The 21,461-nt window shown below is 32.8% G+C and overlaps 1 protein-coding gene across 3 annotated transcripts; it reads left to right on the top strand.

Annotated features, from left to right (window-relative positions):
- Positions 1-3,557: 3,557 nt before the first annotated feature.
- On the top strand, positions 3,558-8,698 carry LOC131042218 (disease resistance protein RPV1-like). Of its 3 annotated transcripts, none has more exons than XR_009372740.1 (6): positions 3,558-4,396; positions 4,521-5,610; positions 5,908-5,970; positions 6,082-6,429; positions 6,526-8,171; positions 8,246-8,698. XR_009372740.1 is itself a non-coding variant. In XM_057976130.2 (5 exons), exons 1-5 carry the CDS (start codon positions 3,840-3,842, stop codon positions 7,126-7,128), a joined length of 2,661 nt encoding a protein of 886 aa, XP_057832113.2. In that variant the 5' UTR covers positions 3,558-3,839; the 3' UTR covers positions 7,129-8,698. The 3 variants fall into 3 exon arrangements, 1 of the variants encoding a protein (XP_057832113.2); XR_009372739.1 differs by having other exon boundaries at positions 8,256-8,698; XM_057976130.2 differs by having other exon boundaries at positions 6,526-8,698.
- Positions 8,699-21,461: the final 12,763 nt, after the last annotated feature.

The following is a 21,461-nucleotide window of genomic DNA, read 5'->3' on the forward strand; positions in this document are numbered from 1 at the left end:
CGTAAAGTTAATATTATGTCTTAACTTAAAGTTATTTATTATATGTATTTGATAATATTAAATAAATTTTGTATAGAAAGTCTTTTACTTTTCGTAAATTTATTTACTTTAATTATATATTTTCAATTAATTTTTTATATAAAAATTTAATTAGGAGTATAAAAATAGGTTTGAAAATTCAAAATATGAATTTAGAGGAATTAATGAAAGGTTGAGATATGTGATACCAATATTTTTATTAAAATGAACCAAAAAAAATTCACAACTATCATTTATCTTGTTCAACAAGAAGATCCTTCCCCTTTAGATACAATAGAATACAATTTTCTTCATTAAAATTCTTAATTAAACTGCTTGCCATATTTTGTGCTTGAAACTTAGCTGAGTAGGGCTCCCACTCAAACTTTTTTTTTGGAAAATCACAAACTTAACGGCCAAAGATCTAATATCAAATTAAAGGAAACAAAACTAATAATTTAGAAACAAGAAGATTTATTCCATATACACTCAAATTTAGAATGAAAAAAAAGATATTAGAAAGTATCCACAAATGAGACACCAAATAATTTTGGGAAATCTATTTGAAGAAAACCTAACATGAAAAAAATAGCATTGAATATACCATAAAAGGATGAAATCACAACACAATAAAAACTATGAATGTGATTAAATTGTGTCTTCAATCATTATATCTAATGTAATTCAAAAAAAATAACCAAATACAATAGAAAAAAATCTATTTATAAAAAAAGAAAAGCAAGACACTACCAAATGGTTTCCAAAATCAAGACCCTAAAACCTTTGTTAATATCCTCCAACCACACCCTTACTCCCCACAACATGAACAAACTTCAATACTATTTGATTTTTATTACATGCTCTTATAAACTACTATTTTTAGTTTCCAAAATATTCTTTTATATCCTTCAAATTAATTTGTGTTTCAATATAAACCCCATTACATGGATGATAGATTCTGGATGGACATATACATCTTACAATGAGTATCTCAACATACCTCTTCAATGTGGCATTCCATTTAATGAGTAACTATAATATTAAAATATTATCATTCAATTAAGTGTAGTTTTTCCATAAAATAGTTTTCCTACCTTATGAAGCATAGAATATTGGAAAATACATTAGACTTGTTGATGTATAATTTGAGAATGTATCCCTTACTATCCTCGATTATCTTATATATATGGTTTTTATCCCTCTTATAGAATAATTACATCTTAAGGATAGAGAAACATATTGATTGGAATAAGATCCTAAAGAAAAGATAAAAGATATTGAGACCATGTTATAGTCTGAGCACACAAGCACATTGGTGAGAAAGACTTTAGGGTTGAAGAGTAAGAACTTAGTAGATGAGATAATTTATTTTTCTATAAATTTTTATTTATGTGAATATTGGATAGTTGAAAAAATAAATTCGGGTTAGTTTTTTAGAAACACTATAAGATTTATAGGGATTTTGTATTTTATTCATAATGATGTATTTGGTTTAGTGGATGTAACATCTCAAAAAATCTTTCTATATGTATATTTTGTTGCTAAATTCTCTAGAAAATTATGGTGTCTTTTCTTGGGCACAAACTTTAGGTCTTTGCAAATTTTAGTGAGTGAGGCTATTGTTTAGCACTAGACATGGAGGAAGAGAAAGGTATTAATGGTAGCCAATGGTGGATGATTTTTTTCAATAGAGTTAAATGAATTTTATGTTGTTAAATTGAGTAGGCTAATAGAATTGTAAGCTTCTCCCAAAATTTGTAAAATAAAAAAATGTTAATTTAATATTCAATTAATAATTGAAAGCTCAAAGTTATGTCATCTTATAAGATAGATTTTTATAAAAACATAATTTAAGTGTTCCTTATGAACTTTCATTTGAGTTTACAATATCTTCTCGCTTGACTAATTCTATCTAAAAATAGATCCAAGCTCTAACTTTTCTAGCTAGAAGTGTCAACTACATTGTCATTGTTAGACAAAAAAAATTGAGAGGGGGTGAACCAATATTTAATTATTTTTAAAATAAATTACCACATTCATCACATTAAAAAAATATTATCAATAAAAATGTAAGTAATGAACACAATACTAGATTACATGGAAACCTAAACTAGAAAAATGATGATGAAAATAGTTTCTTGGATCAAGAATCCAGATCTAGCCTCACAAATAATATAGCACTTAAAAGCTTGTATGGACACCAACCTATGGAAGACACCAATCCCCTCAACTGAGCACCAACTCAATCCTTATACACCAACTCAAATCCAGAGACTCCAACCTCGATTACAATGAAAGATATAGGAATAATAAAGAGTTTGTCATGCAAAACTTCAAAATCAATCTTATTTACTCTATACTACTCACAGTGTGATAATATAATATAGAGTTATATTAAAATATTGATAATATAATATAGAGTTATATTAAAATATTGTTGAGTTTAATATTAAGAAGCATTTAAAAAGACTATGCATCCATCTCTTTCAAAATATGGAACGGGATAAAGTGTGTGGTAATAACTAATTTAAAAATTTAATGTATCATAAAAGGATGGCATGTAATTTTAAAGTATGATAAAAATGATGGCATATAATTTTAATGTATGGTTATTTCTTTTTAAGGTTTTTGTTTTATGTTTTCCATTAATATTTAGATTTCATTGTCATTTTTTATTTTTTATTTTGTGATGTCTAAAAAGTTAATTTTAAATTAAAATCAAAATTTATAAGATTACCATTATATATAAAATAATTAAAATTTAGTTATGATTTTTTAAATAATTATATAGATTGAGTTACAATTATAACTATATAATTTTTATAAAATTAAAATACAGTCATATTTAGTTAGAATATATTTCATTAATTTAACCAAGACTCACATTTTTTAGAATTTAAATTATATAAACAAATTATTAGAAAATTATTAAATTTTAAGATTGAAACAAATAAAATATAAAATGTAATTTATTAATTATTATTTTAAAAATTACAATAATTACAAAATAATAATTAATATTTAATCAAATATATTATAATTATAATTTTAACTAATAAATATTTAAAATAGTTTTTAATTTGTATTATTATAATTAAAATAATTAAATAATGAATTTCAGATGTAAATGAGACTCATCCCATGTTACATATTTTTAGGTACATGTACATATTTTTCGTGCGTCCTACCCCTCGTCGTTGAAGATAGCTTTGTCAATTTCTTTAATATTACAACTGTAAAAAGCACCCGTAGTTATCAGATTTATGGCAGTTAAAATGTCTCACAAGATGACCTTCGAATTAAATTTAACGTAGACTTTGTATTATGATTATATCTAGAAACTTCATATCTTATGTAGTTTATGTTTTGATTACTTTCTGATATTCTTTTGTCACAATATGGTTGTTTATCATAGAGTTAATATAATTCAAAATTATTTATTTCTATTTTTTATTTAATATAAATATATATATTATTATAACATAGACATATATATTAACATAGACATATTTATTAACAAAGACATGTATATTAAGGTACCTCAGATTTTTCCGGCTTTCTTCCACGCGTTTGGTCATCTCTTGCCTCCATCATCGACGCCCTCATACCAAGATAAAGCGCCTCAGCTTCTCACATTTTTCCTTCTATATTCAACGTGGTTTCGTCCGCAAGTTGCAGCCACTCAATCTGCCTTCGGTTCTGCTTATTTTATCAACAAACCACTGTCTACTTTAGGTCATTTCTCAACACCAGGCCTACCTTCGTCCTGCTTCGATTGATTTCCTTTCATTGTTTCTCATTTTTGAGTCCGATCTGCTTCAATGGCGTCTACTTCAAAGGCATCTACTTCTGACACTGGAAGTAAGGGCGCTTTTGATGGGATCGCACCGTCTGCGTCGATTTCTGCCTCAAAACGCACGCAAAAACCGTGCTACGATGTATTCATCAATCATCGTGGACCAGACGTCAAACACACCTTAGCTACTGCTCTCTATAGCATCCTTAGTGGTATTTCACTCTCAGTTTTTTTGGATTCACAAGAGTCGGAATATGGTGATTTTTTGCCCCGAACAATAGAAGCAGCCATGACCAGCGCTTTGATTCATATAGCTATTTTCTCCAAGGGCTATGCAGACTCACCCAGGTGTTTGGCAGAGCTCTCATTTATGCTTAAGTCCGGTGCCACAATTATTCCTATTTTCTACCATGTAGACCCCGGTACAGATCTCAGAAGGGTGGATAAGGGTAAGGGAATGTATGTTCAGGCCTTTAAGGAGCATGAGCGAAAGGGTAGATACAGCCCACAAAAGCTTCAGGAGTGGAAGAGCGCACTCCACGTTGTCTCATTTTACCATGGCGAAATCATTAATACTAATGAGTAAGTACCACACATTCAGCCTCTCTATCTTTAAAAAAATGCTGTTTTTTTCTCATCTATGTAATTTGATTTTGGCATAATCACCTGTTAGTGTTTTGATTTTTTAAAGTTTTTACCTGGTCAGAGATGAGATGAGGCTGCGGAAGAATATTGTGAGTCGTGTTTTGAAGGAAAAAAATATTAATGTCCCATTAGTGGTTGCAAAATATCCAGTTGGCCTAAAAGAAATAGTGGAAGATTTTAAGGCGAATACACTTCTATCTGCCCATGCTAATCAGGATGTACAAATTGTAGGAATTTGGGGCATGGGTGGTTCTGGCAAAACCACCCTGACCAAAGAGTTATACAATGAAATATCTTCTTCAATGGATAGGTCGAGTTTTGTGTTTAATATTCGAGATGCTGCAAGCAAAGGTCTATTGCATGATAAGCAGAAAAAACTACTCAACGATCTTGGCATCCAAGGTCTATCAATTGACAATATTGAGGAAGGTATGCAAATTCTATCAAGGGGTTTGAGATCTATCAAGGTATTGATCATTCTTGATGATGTGGATAATGTGGAACAGTTGGATGCTCTTTTGCCCACAAAAGACAGTATTGAAAGGGGTAGTCTCATCATTGTTACCACACGGACATTTGAAATCTTTAAATCTTGGGATATCTCTTCTATTTATAAAATGAGACCATTAAATCTATTATATGCAAAGCAGCTTTTTTGTTGGCACTCTTTTTTAAATTTTTGTCCCCTTGTTGGATTTGAGGAGCTTGTAGAAAAGTTTTTAAAGATGTGTAATGGATTACCTTTGTCCCTCAAGGTATTCGGAGCACAGCTGAATGGTGAATCTAGCAAAGAGTATTGGGAATCACAGTTAAATGAGATTTCAAGAATAGTGCCTAATGATATCAAGCAGAAGCTCAAAATAAGTTATTATGCTCTTAATGACGAAGAAAAAGAGATGTTCTCTGATACTGCATGTTTCTTCATTGGAGAAGAGAGTAGCTTGGCAATTGAAGTATGGAATGGATTGGGGTGGAGTGGTCAGCAAAATTGGGAAAGGCTCCTTCATAAGTGTTTGGTTGAGCTTGATGATAATAATTTTATCACAATGCATGACCATTTAAGAGATGTGGGAAGGGACATTGCAAATAAACAATCACCTTACAGACTTTGGATTCCTCACCAAATTATTAATATTCAGAAACAAAAAAAGGTAAATTTGAGTTAATGTATTTTTTTATTACCTTGCTTAACAAATTTTTTTTTTTTTTTTTTATTATAATACCATTCATTACAAAACAAACCTTTTTATTATACATAAATGTTTTAGTCCATAAAATTTTACTAATTTTACAATTAAATAGTTGTTGAAGAAACATTTAGATAGCTAGACCTATTTAACAATAACCTAAACAACTTACCAATTTAGTCAAATAATATGTTTGATCAAATAACAAATTTATTTTCTTCTATATTCTAGTTTATCATCTTATACTTTTTCCCTCTTCAGAAAAAAATAGGCATTCAAGGAATAATTGCCACCACAAGTCAAATGGAGTGGAGAATTAAATGGGTTTGTCTTCCACATCTTTTCTTTTCTTCCTATAATTTTAATAATTTGTAGAAATTTATAGTTTTATGTTTCGTTTTTTATTTTTAATATTTTTTTTTTTTTTCTATTCAGGGCGAATTGGCGTCCTTCCCAAGGATAGTCGAAAACTCTGATGATGCTGATGAGTTTCAGGTTCGCTGCTCGGACGGGGAACTCATGGTTAACACAACTGGAGGAATTTGGTTTCTCGCACCCAAATTAGTTGGACTAAAATATTTTGTGATTACTGGAGATTATTTTAATCAACTAATGGGTGAAGTATCAAGAGAACTAGTCTGGCTTCGTTGGTTCGAAATTGAGCACCGAAACCTTTCGTGGGGGCTTTCATTGAAAAAGTTGAGGGTTTTAGAACTCCATGAAAGCTATGATCATGAAAGGAAACATCACTTGGAAGAGCTGTGGGAAGAAAGTAACGCCGAGGTAAGTAACATCCATTTAACCTGTTTTAAATCCATATTTCAATCCTATTATAATTGTAGTATGCTTAACGTTTCTCTACTCGAAAATCTGCTACAGGTCCCTGTGCAGTTAAGGCAGTTGCTTATTTCTCATTGCTACAGATTTCAGGGTTTTCCAAAGTCAATAGGACTTCTAAATCATTTGAAAAAGATCGTAATCATTAATTGCGGCAATGTTAGGAGTCTCCCAGATGAATTTTGCTTTCTCCGATCGCTGGAACACCTGGTGTTCAGGGAGTGTTACGGGCTATCATCACTACCGAGCAATTTTGGCAATTTGAGCAATCTGCGGCATCTAGGTTTTTGGCATTGCTTTCAGTTGAAAGGGTTTCCAGTTTCTTTTAAAAACCTGATGCTTCTGGAACATCTCAATTTAGGGTACTGTGAGGACCTCACATTCACGTCAGAGGACTTAAACTTTCTGGAAAACATATCAAAGCTCGAGTATTTGAACCTTTCTCATTGCAAACGACTGGAAGAGTTGCCCCATCATATCACAAACCAGACGTCCTTGAGAATGCTTGATTTCAGCAATACCAAGTTAAGGGTGCTACCTGAAAACATCGGTCAACTCAGTAGACTGAGAGATGACGATATCAGAAGTGTTGTTGACAAGCTTGCCGACCTCTTTTGGAGATTTGTCTTCGTTGACAAATCTTGAAATTAGAATTTGTTCTAAGCTGGAATGTCTACCTGGCTCTCTTGGAAATTTATCTTGCTTGACCAATCTCAAGATTGGAAATTGTTCTAACTTGAAATGTCTACCTGACTCTCTTGGAGATTTGTCTTGCTTGATCAATCTTGAAATTATGGACTGTCCTAAGGTGAAACGTCTACCTGACTCTCTTGCAGATTTGTCTTCCTTGACAAATCTGCTTATTAATAATGGCTCTACGCTGGAATGTCTACCTGACTCTATTGGAGATTTGTCTTCCTTGACATTTCTTGAAATTAGTTGTTCTCAGTTGGAACGTCTACCTGACTCTCTTGGAGATTTGTCTTCCTTAGACAAATCTTGAAATTGGTGGGTGCCATATGCTGGAAAGCCTACCTGACACTCTTGGAGATCTGTCTTCCTTGATGAATCTTGAAATTAGATGTTGTAATAAGCTGGAATGTCTACCAGACTCTCTTCGAGTTCTGTCTTCCTTGATGAAATTTGAAATTAGTTGGTGTCCCAAGCTAGAATGTCTAGGAGTGAAATCTCTATCAAAATCTATTAGGCAACTTAGTATATACAATAGTCTAATCAGCAAATTGGATTTGGGGGCGGCATCATTACCTCATAAATTGAGCAACCTGAAGGAGATACATCTATGTAAAACAAAAGTGAGCAAAATTTCATTTTCTGAAGATTGTTGTCCCCACTTGGAGAGCCTCCATATTTCCGAGAATCATCTTTTAAAGGAGATCGAAGCGCTGCCAAGCACCCTCCTGTCAATATATTTAAAAAACTCTGGAATGTTGAGGAACATTGCTAGTTTTTCAGGATTAAGTTTTCTGAGAGAATTTGATCTAAAAGGTTGCTACGGACTTGATAAAATCGAAGGTATGGAAAATTGCACGAGATTGGAAGAATTGAGGGTTGAGACATTCTGGGAGGTGTCGGGAATTGAAAGATTGGAACACATGCAGAATTTGAAGCGGGTGGAACTCAGAGCAGAGGAGGGATCATTTATTGAACGTTGTATTCGAATGATACAGGTGATAATAGATTGTAGGAGTAAAAATTTCTAGTTATTTTTATCTGATTGCGTATTGACTGAATGTTGTTAAAGGAATTTGCAGAAATGGCCAGATGAAATAATGATATGTGCACCGGCAATCGCTGATGCGGCCTCACTTGTACACTCATTACTCTCTCCCAGTCTCGTGATCCTTGCGTCCATCTCTAACCAGCATATTATATCCAAGCCACGGTTTTGGCTGGAAGAGCCCTACGATGATGACTACATCGGTACAAAGCCGCCCAATCCTAAGCTAGATATAGAGCTGATGAGTCCCTCCAGTTGTGGTTCCATTATGTTTTGTTTTGTTATAGATTGTGTTTCCGTTTCTTCAGAATTGACAGTACGGGTTGGGCTTATTGCCAGTTTTCCAAAGTTCGCAGTTTATTGCCACTTTTCCAAAGTTAATAATGTTGTTGCGAGCTAGTAATTTCTTAGCCAATTATTCAGTTGTAATTATGTAAATTAATCAAATTTTATGTGCAAAATTAATATTATGTTTTACAGTTTTATTTAAGGCCATTTTATTTATATATTTGATTAAAAAAATTAAACTTGGCAAAGATGATCTCCACCACAACAACCCCAATGCTGTAGACACAGACTTTTCAGTGATCTGGAAGCAATCATAATACTCTTCGCTGGTACAGATCGCCCGTGTTCAAGTTTACCCAGATAGACTGCGCCGCCTCCAAAGCAATCTACGGTAGAATGCATAGATGGAGATAATTTCATTTGAAATATGAAATCGAAGTGTAAAGGAAAACGGAATCCTTCACCTAAATAAATCAAAATTAGTGAAGATTTTATGCCCGGGGATGCTCACCTAGAATAATAGTCTTGGTTTGGGACTTGCGTTCGCTGCCCCACACACGCCTTGTGATCAATGTTTTACAAAATAATATTGAGGTAAAAAGTAATTAAATTTCTAATATTGATTCTTAAAGTTTAAGGTTTTAACTTTTGTTTTTTGAATTTATTAGAAAGGGAATCATATTATTAGTTTTTATCAAGGTCGTTAATCCAATTTTAGTTTTCTATTCATTTATTCAATTATTACAAATAAATAAAATTGTTGAACAAAATTTCTATAATCTATATTTAATTTTTATTAAAATGATTGTAAAACTTTAATCTTATTTTTTCTTATTGATCCATGCAAGTATGAAATTCAAATTTTCTAGAAAAAATAGACAACTTATGGCATCATATTTAATGTACTTTCTTCTCTATGTAAAGGAAAAAGTAGGCAAGATGGATTTCTCACGTTTAATTAGTCAATAGGCGTTTATTGTGGACTTGCTAGTCAACAATTTGTCGTCGAACCTATCTTATTCTTCAAAAAATTCTTTGTCTATCATTAAACCATTTTCAGATACAACTTCCAAGTGCTAAAACCTTTGTCAAACAAATTTTGGGCGATCATTATTTTTTTCACATTAAGATTGTTATCATTCCATAAAAAATCTTTTTACTAGGAGATATGGCAATAAGATTGTTTATGTTACTGGAACGTATTTCCCTCTTATTTTCTTAGAAGTGGTATGAGTGGATAGTCTTCAAAAATTTTGGATTAATTACAGCCAATATCTATTTTAAGAATGGCTTGTTTATTAATCAATATGTCAAAAAGCTCATGTAAAAAATGTTGCTAAGGTGGTTCAATTTGTAGAGTATAATTTACTTTATATCGTTTAATTATTGAAAAGACAATGATAACATTTATTTGACTTTCCCATCAATGTATCCCTTGCACCTTCTAATGTTATAAGTTCTAGTTTGTTAAGTCATTAATATGATGTGTGAGTAGTGCTATTTCACTAGATTCTCTCCACTTTAAACTTTTGTCCTCCCATATTGGACTGAAGTTGAATGTTTTTTCCTACATTGCAATCATTCTAAAAGAAGTTATATTATTGAAAATAATAGTAGAATATTTTTCTAGATATTATATATAATTATTTTTTCTTTATTTATAAATTTAATAAATAAAATAAACATTCTTAATTATGTATTTTATAAATATAAATAGTTTTTATATCTTTAGTAAATGAAATAATATTTTAAAATTTTTATAATGATTGAATTATTATATAATTATATTTAATGTCACACTATAGCAAAAATAATAATTAATAATAATATTCTTACTTAATTTATTTTATTCGTATTTTTTTATTTAACATATTTAATGTTTTATATTTTTTTTATTCAATACATTTAATTTAAAGTAAATAAAAAAAATTGCAAAAGTATATAAAGGTGTCATTTTTTTCAATTTTTTTTCATTTTTTTTTTACTTTGACTTATATTTTGTTAAATCAATTTTCAGTAAAGATTTTCCTTTACATGAAATGTCCAAACACTTTGTTAATTAAAAAATGATAAAAAGAAATATTTTTCCTTACTCTTATACACATATATGGGTAAAAGTACAAACCTATGTCATATTTTAGGTCAACAAATTAATTATATTTGAACAAGTTTTAGTTGAAAAGGTTTTGATCATATAGGTATTGACTGAAACCATGTGGCATCATTGTGGTGTCCTAGGGGTAGTAGGTTTTTGGTTGAGGGGGTTTCAATCGAATGTGTGTAAAAAGAAAACAAAAAAAGAGGGACCCCATCATTTGTGTGGGACTTGCTAGCTAGCTGCATGGGACCTACTAAAACATTTCGGTTGAAACGTGAAGCACAACCACCGTAACCTCTTAAAACCTCTAGGTAGGTTGTTATTCAACTTTTCTTTGAATTTTTTAGTCATCCCCTTAACATATAATCTTCCTCTTATCTTTTAAAGATTTATATTACTTTAACCATTCCTTCTAGAAAGCTTTTCCATAAAGAGGTTTTGAATTATGCTTTGGCTTTTGGTGAGGTTGTGACAAACTTGTCGAAGGTCAATAAACAATTTTGAAATAACTTTTATAAACCTCGTCACAAGTCAACATAGGTTATGAAATCAGATCCTCCTTGACACCATCTAGATAAAGTTAAATTTTGATGGGTCTTCTCATAGAAACCCAAGTTAGGCAGGAGGGGGTGGTGTAATTAGGGATTCATGTGGTATTTTGATCCTCACTTTTGTGGAGAACCTTGGGGTACAAACTTCTAGCATGGCTGAAGTGGCCGCCGTATTTTAAACATGGGCTTGATGTGGCTAGGGAGATGGGCATTAGAAATATCATTGTTGAAGGTGACTCTTGCAATACCATTATGATGTTTAATGAGGTGGCTAAGTTACACTGGAAGACTGCCTCTCTCATTGACAAGTGTCGTGCCATTTTTGTTACTCTCATTCACATTAGATTTTGTCACATGCGGTGTAAGGGAAATAGGGTAGTAGACAAGTAGATTGGGTGTAACTTGTGCCATGATTTTGAATGACATGCCCATTAATGATGTGTAATCCCAAGATCACTTTTTTTGTATTTTCTATTCTTGCCTTCTCCTTTCCTTGCTGGATAAGGTGGAGAAAAATTAATTCTGTTGATACTCATCATTAGTGCTTTCAAACCTGTCGCTTTCCCAATTTGGGCGGATATTTGAACCAGGTTTAACCAGACGAATTCTCTGAGTTCAAAAACAACGGTGAATTATGGAGTAAGGTGGTTCAGGGTAATTGGGACTCCTATGTGAAAGGTATCGGTTTTTGGCCGGTAGCATAGGTTTCTTAGCCGGGAATATTCAGTAGATGGATATTCTTAGGGATCTTAACAGTCGCACAAAGTTTCATAGACTCAAAAGAGGTTGAAACTCCAGAGGCGTTGACAATAAAATGTTTCAGAGAATATGGCAAAGAATGGTGGGGACCAAGAGAATGGGAGAACCTTTTGGCTTTGGCAGAGATGGTGGCAGAGAAGGAGAGAACACTAGCGGAGGCGATGCTGATTGATGACATTGGAAGGTGAGGTGTTGGTGATGCTGATTGATGACATGTAGATCATCATTCTTGAAAAGCAGATCCGATCAGATTTGATACGGATTGAGTTGGTGGAGGAAAAACCTAGTATGCCACCGTTTGAATGTTGCCTTTGGTGGGAACATTCAGAAATAAATAGGTGAACTCGAGATTGAAGATGATTGATGCTAGATGTGAGGTGTGAGAGGAAAGAGAGCCTGAGCAAGAAGAAATAATATCTTCCTAAGAGTTATTTATCAGAGAGTTTGAGTTGTGTTAGCAGGTTGAACCAGTGAGAGGCTCTAACCGATAGAGATGGAGTAACAGGTAAACTGTTACAGTCTTAATAGTCAAGTGTACCAGTAAGGAGTGATTCATTAGGAAGGCATCCAAAAGTGACAATGTGAAGTGTGAGGCTTAGAGAGAGAAGAAAGGTTGGGAGTAACCGGTGAGTGATCACAGAGAGTAATCTGAAAACTAACAATGTGAGAACCAATGAAGAAGAGGAGGTTGTTAACCAGCAGACATCCGTTGATCAAGTGTTGTAAAACTCATTTGTAACTAGGTGCTATCATTGCATTAAAATTATATTTCATCACATTACACCAAGTTGGTGCTTGGTGCAGGGTTTGGTGCTCCTTGGGTTGGTGCTCCTTGGGTTGGTGTCATAAATCATTGTAATCTGATTGTTTCATTGTGAGGATGGACTGGAGTAGTAGACTCTAGTAGCATTTCTCACTGAGGTTTTTCCCTTATTGGGTTTTCCTCATACATCTGGTATTGAGGGTTATGCATTTATGTGTTTTCCTCTTTTGATATCCACTCTTATCTTACCAGTTTGATTGTTTAGTGTTTAGGTTGATAACCGGTATTCCAGGCTTGGTTTGAAAGGAAAGGATTTTAGAAACCAATGTCATCAATATGCATGTCATCAATCAGCATTGCCAATCAATCTGAGAGAATTCGAGCAGTGAACAATAGCGGAGGCAGTTTGTAGTTTATTGATACTTTTTCAAGTCATGGATGCGTCTAATCTGGTTCCAAAATGACAGTACGGATTGACTAACATGCCTCGTGTTATTCCCGCATTTTACACCCTTGATTGATTAACCAGTAGTTGTATGAAAGGTCTATTTGGAAGTTAGAATAGGCACAACTGCAAGTCAATAATGTTACTCCAAGCACTAATATCTTGGCCAGTAACTCAGTTGTAATTATGCAATGTAAATTAATTAAATTTTGTATGTAAAGTTAATATTATGTATTAAGGTTCTATTTAAGGCCATTCTCTTAATGTGTGTAATAAAGTAAATTAAATTTTGCTTGAAATAGTATATAGTAAAATAAATTTTGTTTAGGTTTGATACATATATATAATTTACTAATTAATAGTTGCATATAAATAAATTAAATTTTGAGCAAAATTATAAGTTTAGAAATTTTTTTAAAAAATAGAAATTAGTAATGAGAGGAGTGGTATGTATGATTTTATGAGTCAATTTCAAATATAATTATGTTATATATAAGTTAATTATTTCATTGTAATGCACTTTGATTAAAGTAGATTTAAAATTTAAGACAAAAGGATTTGGGTATACAATTTTTACCATTACATTTTGCCCCACCTTGATTTGCATGTCAATTACTAGACAAATATATGTCAAAATAAATAAGTAGTCAACATGTAAATTAAAGGGTTTATTTTTTTTTCATCTGTGTGTGGGTTTTCCCTAGTGAGGAGGGGATTTTTAGCTTGGTTTTATTTATGTGAGGCCACAAATAGAGGATCACATCCTTTGCATGAATGGACAACATTGATCCAAATAGTCTAGACCCATGAGCATAGTAGCCTAGTAGGGGCACAAAACAAGTGAATATACTATCTCAACGAAGGTCTCAAGCACATTCTCGAGTACCAAGTCACTTGGGATGAATGCCAACAATGTCAATATTAAGGTTCAAACCTATGAGCACATTGGGTCAACAAGGGCACAAAGCTTGTGATCACAATATACCATCAAGGGTTTAAAAATTGGTGGTAACAACAACAAGGTCACACATTAACCATCACACTATTGAATGAATAAATAAATTATTTTTTACTTTAAAAGAATATCCAACTTATATAGACCACAATTTCTTTCATTGGAACTTGTAAATGTTGGCAATATGTGTTGTCACTAATGTCAATCTGACGTCTGACAATATGTGTTGTCTTTGATGATCCTTGGGTAGTTGATTGTGTGGTCAATGATGTTGTTGATGTTACTGATATGTAGTCATTAATGTAGTGGAGTTTGCTGGCATATGTCTACAGAGTTTGTGTTGTTATAGTTTGATAAGGAAGATGTTATGTAGTATTGATGCCAGATGGTTGTAGTTGCTTTGAGTTGTGGATGTCCACCTTCTTTGGTGTTTAATATCTAAACTCAATTTAAGATGGTCTCTTGCTACTAGCAATCCTATTGTGATGGTATAAGGAAGATATCTTTTGGATGGAGACTAATGAGGATAGTTGAGGATGTGTTTTCATTAGTCATGATAATCTTGGTCAAGTTACTGATATTTCCATATGGTTTTGCAATATGATTAGACGGAATATGCATGAAAGAGTATTTAATGTCTAGCTAGAAGAATGTACTACATTCCTTCGTGGTTGTGAATTTGATCTTATAGATTTGAAATTAATGTTTTTATTTTGTGGGTATTGTACAATTTTTTGAATAATTATGGATGTTGAGAGGTGGGGTGAATCAACATGTAAAAAAATTCTAGCCAATTAAACCACTTAATTATCAATCATTTTGTTTACAACAAGTGCTGAAATAAATAAATGAGAAACAAAGAAGCAATCACACATTAAAACTAAGTTTTACGTATAAAACCTAATAAGGGAAAAGCCATGGTGAGAACTATCCGACTATATGTAAAACATGTTACAATGTTTAGGCTAAGGGAAAATGATCTCATTACCCCTGATGTGTACTTGCAAGAATGAGGTGCACAACCTTAGGGAAAGATATAGAGACTTGTGGACACTAAACATCACTTCTTTAGGGCAAGATATAGTTTATTGCCACTTTTTACTTCAATCTTAGGAGTCCCCATAATATAGTAACATCGTTACTCTTAATTAAGAAATGTTAGCCACGAAATATGTCATGATATTTTTACACCTATCCACCAAATCGGTAGAAAAACTCAAGGGTTTCCCACACAATAAATTTATACTATTTCAGTCTCTTATTCTTTGAAGAGTATTTTGACTTGACTTGTGAAACAATTAGTTTTGAATTTAGAGGCCCAACAATAATGCCTCATACTCAGCAACATTATTTGTGCAATCAAAATGAAAGAACAATTTAAAACTTTAACACTTGGTACAATAAAAATTACACCAGATCCAAATGATTCTTTACTACTGGTACCATCAAAAGAAAAATTCCACAATCCATGCTAGTCATTTTGAACCTCATCAACAATTGGATCAATATTTTAAAATTGTGGTTCAGCGGGCTCTACCCTAAAATTCCCAATATCAATATTACAAAAGTATACCATTTGATTGGGATCAATGGGTTCAACTATATCTTATGATCATGGTTTTCTATCCAACCTAATCTCTTTTCCATTCATAGGGATTGTTTCATATGTTAGGTGCAACTACACATTATCAACTACAACTATTGTCCATTGTTTAGAGAGTAACATCACATATTGGAGATCGATGTCCACAATTATTATATATGTTAGGTGTAGACTACTTTAGGATAGGAAGAAATTTTTATTTTCACACTATTCATAACACCTATAATTAGGACTGACCTATTGTCCATTGCGTAACACTTCCCATAAGTGTTATGAATGTACAACCCTGATTGATTCATGACTCCTATAGGTATAATATTGATAGCATCTCTTGAGTCAATCATATGGTTCATTACTAATTTGTTGTTTATCAGAAGAGTTATGTAGAATGGGTAAATCTTAGAAGGACATTTTGTTATGGTGATCTCTAAATATACCTTAGGGGTTTACATGGCCTCTTGTTGTACATTATTGACTTGTTCACTAGCCTTTGCAGATATATTCTTAACATTTTATCTCCTAAATGCTTGTTTGAAACACTCAAAGTTAGAGATATAGCATTATTTAATCTATACTCTTAAATTTTGATCATTTCCAAAAAAGGAACTAACACTTTAATTTGAGACATTTTTTGAGTTATATCAAATGGTGGTACATTGGGTATTAATTGAGATTTTTTTTAACTTACTTTGGGCTTGGGAGACTTTAATTTCTCATTGTGGATTTGTCGCACAAAATCTTTCCATACAATACCTTGAGTCTTCATCTTGTTACTCTTTTGAACTTCTTTTAGAACATATTGCTAGGCCTTCTAAAATTTAAGCATCTTTCCCTTATCCTCAACTCTTGGTCACTTGAATATTGTTAACAACAACTTGATTTTACTTGATAGAGAGATTATCAAGTTGGCCCTAGTTTGGATTTACTATTCTATTATGAAAACTATAATTTCTCCTTCCTTGAGCAATGGCTGCAACAATGAGAAATTTTAAATTTCCTCTACTAAAGGTCTCCTTAAGCTAATTTTTCCAACTTTTGCATTAGTGACATTTACAACATCATTTTGAGGATTATCTTCAAAAAAAAAATACTTGATGTTCATGTACACCTCCCCCATTATCTCATGGAATCAACATCATAGTCAACTAAATCCTCTTCAGAAGAAGCCTATTTATCTTTCACTACATATGGTCCAATTGTGATGATTCTACACATTTCCCCAATGCAAATAGGGGCCCCCTTTTTTTTGGTCATCTTGGTCTTTTGGTTGTGGTTCTTTTGGGTCTTTTTGTAACAATCCCTTCAGTCTTTTTTAGGGTTTTTCACTTCAAACTTAGATTTGTGGTCATTTCCTTAGGGTTTTGGAAAATCTAAACATTGCAATGAAGTAAAAGCCTTTCAAGGAAGCTACTAGTAAATTTAAGGAATCATGCTCAAGTTTCATGTGTTCCTTCATGATAAAGGCATGCGTCAACATCAATCAAGAAACATCAAGCTTTGTTCAGACTTCAAGGCAAGGGTTTCATACCAACTATATCATTTCCATTTCAATAAATTCCATTAATGTGTGTAGCCTCTGTTCTTTTTGAGAAAAAACTCTCTTTTCATCCAAAATTGTTATAGTGGAGGTAGAATCACCAACACAAGGTTTGACTTAGGTAACAGCTTATACAACACAACCATTTTTTCCTCTTTCCATGTGTTTAAGTACAGATCTAACCATTGAGAATTTCAAAATTGTGCAAAGGAGACTAAGATAGACTATTTAAGACTTTGAATAGGAAAAATCCCCTACTTTGCCAATTTTCAATAGTGTTTGACACTTTTAGACTAATTTTTGGAGAGAGAATACAAAGCCTCATAGTCCAAAGTCCAAAACCCTTAAATTAGGGAGCTTTTTCCATATCCTAGAATATTTTTCTGTGAAATGTTATCACAATTACTTCTTTGTCTCCTAATTCTAGATTTGCATGGTAATGTCAGCTCTCAGTTCATTATCTTGTTGTTTATGCTCAATTTTATCAATTTATTATCAGTTTGCTTAGATCTTGCATAATCATAATTAAAATCACATCCAATCAAATAAAATAAAAAAGGGAACAACTAACCAAAGTGTCTAGCTCTCCTTTAAGACTAGAGTTGAACGTAGTTATGAAATGACTGAAAAAATGAAATTGATGAATGAATAAGTTCTTATTTTGCATCCATGGGCTAATACCCATTTTTCACAACATTTCATTTTGTAAACTTTTTGCGCTATTTATGAATCAAATATTCATCTTTAAGTTTATTTTCATAAAAAGATTATATTTTGAGGCATGCATTTCATAAGTTTATTTCTTATGCATGTGCATTTGTTAAGTAATTTCATAATATTTTTCTCTTTCATGTTCCTTAATTAAGTGGTTAATTGATCATATCATTTCTTTATCACATAGTTTAATCAATTGCTATCATTTTATTGGTTAATTGATTTCACATTTTAATTTATATTTACAACTTGAATTTTATCAAATAATTAAACGTATTGAAAGAATATAAACCATTTTTTTTATATTTTCCTATAGATTTTCTCCCTTGTTTCTTAGGAGCAATTGTGTGTTTTGGGGGCTTGTAATTGTTTGTGAATTTCATAACCCATTTTTTAGGAATCTGACATTCATGTGAGAAGAAGTTACAGACTTCTGGCTTCTTGTTCTTTTAATAGTACAATTATGTTGAGCCTAAATTGTATGATAACTTATTCCCAATAAGAAACATAGGAAAACCATCTTCTTTTAAACAAACATACATCTTGCCTTTAACATGCATAAAAACCATTCCCCTCATGCTTCTCATGATGAGGATGATTGTTCGATATGATTATCTAATGAACAATTGACAAGGCTTGACTAGGAATTGGAAGGTGATCAACAATTTCTAGGTAGAGACCACTTCATTGAAGAGGCATTCCCCTTGATTGAGAGTCTAAAGAAGATATACATGGTGTGGATGATATATGTAGCATAGCTCACATAGTGGATGAAAACACTATGATATTAGCTAGTTGCATAGAAGTGCTTGGACATACTACTCCTAGAACCTAAGTTGAGATACTAATACCTATGCCTATAAGAATATCCACTATTCCTACATACACATCTTCTATCATGACTACTGTAGCACAAAATGGTAATGCCATTCACGTTAGTAATGGGACAAATATTATCAATCACGATGCATATTTTCCATCTTCAACCATTAATGGATTTATAGTCTATAATCAATATTGTAGCTGATGCCCTGATAAATGGACAAGGTTAGTCTATGATAAACCACACAAAACCACACAAGAAACCGTTAGTGTTATTTAATCAAAGACTAATCTAAATAGGCATACCAAGAGAGACACTAAAAACATGAAAGCATATTTAACTAAAGAAGCAAATATGATGAGGCATCTCCAAATACCTCCTAACATGCTCTTAGTTCTTTCTCCCTTGTTCCTCTCCTCTCCAAGTTCCAAAATAATGTAGCTCTCAGCAGCTTTTTGCACTATGGATGCTTATGGAGGATTGAGATTGTAGTATTGTGCTCCAAATCTGAAATGAAAAGCTAATACTAAACTATTGATACTAAAAATGATTTATTTTATCCAAGATGACAATATATGAGTTAATTATGCTAAAATGCTCTCTTAAAATGTCTATAGCTTAAATGCATACAAGTTTTTCAGGATCTGGATTATGAAGAAATGGGCTCTATTTATAGGAAAAATGGAGCAATGGATGGTTGAGATTGAGTAATCTCAACAAAGGTCAGGATTGAATGATTTCAAATCCATGTGAGGGCTTTCAACCCAATCCCAGGATGACAAGTGTCAATGTGAGATAGGTTGAGAGGGGAGAGAATAAGCATTAAATGCTTGATATGACTTTGGGAGTTAAAGTCAACGTTGGTTGAATGAATAAACTCTTTATTCAAATAATAAAGCTTTTATCCAATGTATAAACTCTTGTGCAAATGTGAAATGAATATGGTCAAAACAATAAATGTTTGGGGAGACAAGTTTGAAATAACCATAAATGGTTATGTAAGAGCCATAAATGGTCATGTAAGAGCCATTAGTGGTCTTGGAAGACTTTGGGGGTTAATTTGTTGAACACACAAAGCATTAAATGTTTTTCAAAGACTTTGGAGTCTTTGAGAAGTGACTTCATTTTGCTTAGGAATGTGACATTAATTAGGGGATGGATTAGGCTAATTAGGAAGGGGTTAGAAGAATCTAGAAGGGGATTAGATTTTGCAAGTGGATTTGGTAGGTGAGGGAAAATAAGATTTTATTAAAATAAAAATTCATTTATTTCAATAAATGTGTGCAAGTTGCATTTGTAGGAAAATGCAAGTGGGGGGGGATAATGATTTAAATAAATGTTTTATTTAATTTATTTAAAAGAGGAAAAGGAGATTTTAATTAAATAAATAGCTTTTATTTATTTAATTGATTGGAATTTGATTTAATGAATTAATTAAAATAAATTGAATAATTTATTTAATTAATAGAAGAATGTTTGGGGATGAATTAATTAAATATTAATTTAATTAACTGATGGCTAGTGAATTTTTAATCAAATAAATAGCGAATATTTATTTAATTAAAATGGACAGATTTATGTGACTACATTTGCCCCTCTTTGAGACGGTGCGGTTTATCGCGTCGTTTCAAAGAAAGAAAAATTGGTGTGAAGAAAATGCCCCATAAAATGTAAATTTAATGGGTGGTATGCCCCCTTGAGAGATGGGCCGAAAAATTTTGAAAAATCGGGCGATCTCTCAAAACAGAATGAAAATTGGCAGGGTGGTAGAAGAGAAGGAGTTAGTTATATGGGTGAAAAATAGAAGAGAACGGGGGAAAAATGGAGAAATGGGGGGCTCAGGAAGTTCACGGGGACCACGGCAATGAGCGGGGGGAAGTTACGGTGACAGCGAAGGGTATAAATGGGGTGAAAGGGGTGAAAACAGGATCATTTGTGACCGCGACTATTTGGAAATCAGAGCTCTGATAGGGACATTTGGAGGAGCGAGTAGCAGTCAGGATGCCGATTCCGATCATCGAGCACCGATTTGAGCGAGTTCGACGGTTCCAGCGCCCAGACGACTACGGACCAGCGGTACGCAAATTCGAATTTTTAATTTTTATGCATTTTTGCTAGGTTTTTAGCTGAGTCCAAGTCAAGTCGGAGCAAGAGTGTTGGAACTACAATTTTGGCGCTTTTGCTCCATAAACTAGCGCTACTGCACCGCAATGGCGCTATTGCCCCATTGTTTGAGCGCTTTTGGCTTGTTGTAGCGCTATTATATGCAAGTTTGGGCACTCAGTGCTATTGTGGACTTAATTGAGCGCTATTGATTTCAAGAAGTGCTACTGTGTAGTTGTTTTAGCGCTTTTGTAGTTTGAGCGTTGTTGTATAGCTGATTGAGTGCTTTTGTTAGGGTTGTAGCGCTATTGTTGAGAAACTGGCGCTTTTGTTGGGAAACTAGCACTTTTGTTGGTATAATAGCGCTTTGGTCTTAAGATAAAGAGATGCCCCAGTTTGGATGAAGAAAATCTCTCGATGTCAATGATTGATGGATGGCGAGGTGAAATGGGAGTTGTTTTGAACCATAGCAGCCTGATGAGACTTAGGTCATTAGGATAAATGTCTGTTGAAGTCTAGGTGGCCATGATTGCTTACCTATTGAAACCCAAAGATACTTGATCAAAGTATCTGTTGATAGTCTAGGTTTAAACTTTTAAGA

Source organism: Cryptomeria japonica, chromosome 5 (genome assembly GCF_030272615.1).
Source record: "Cryptomeria japonica chromosome 5, Sugi_1.0, whole genome shotgun sequence".
Taxonomy (NCBI): Eukaryota; Viridiplantae; Streptophyta; class Pinopsida; order Cupressales; family Cupressaceae; genus Cryptomeria; species Cryptomeria japonica.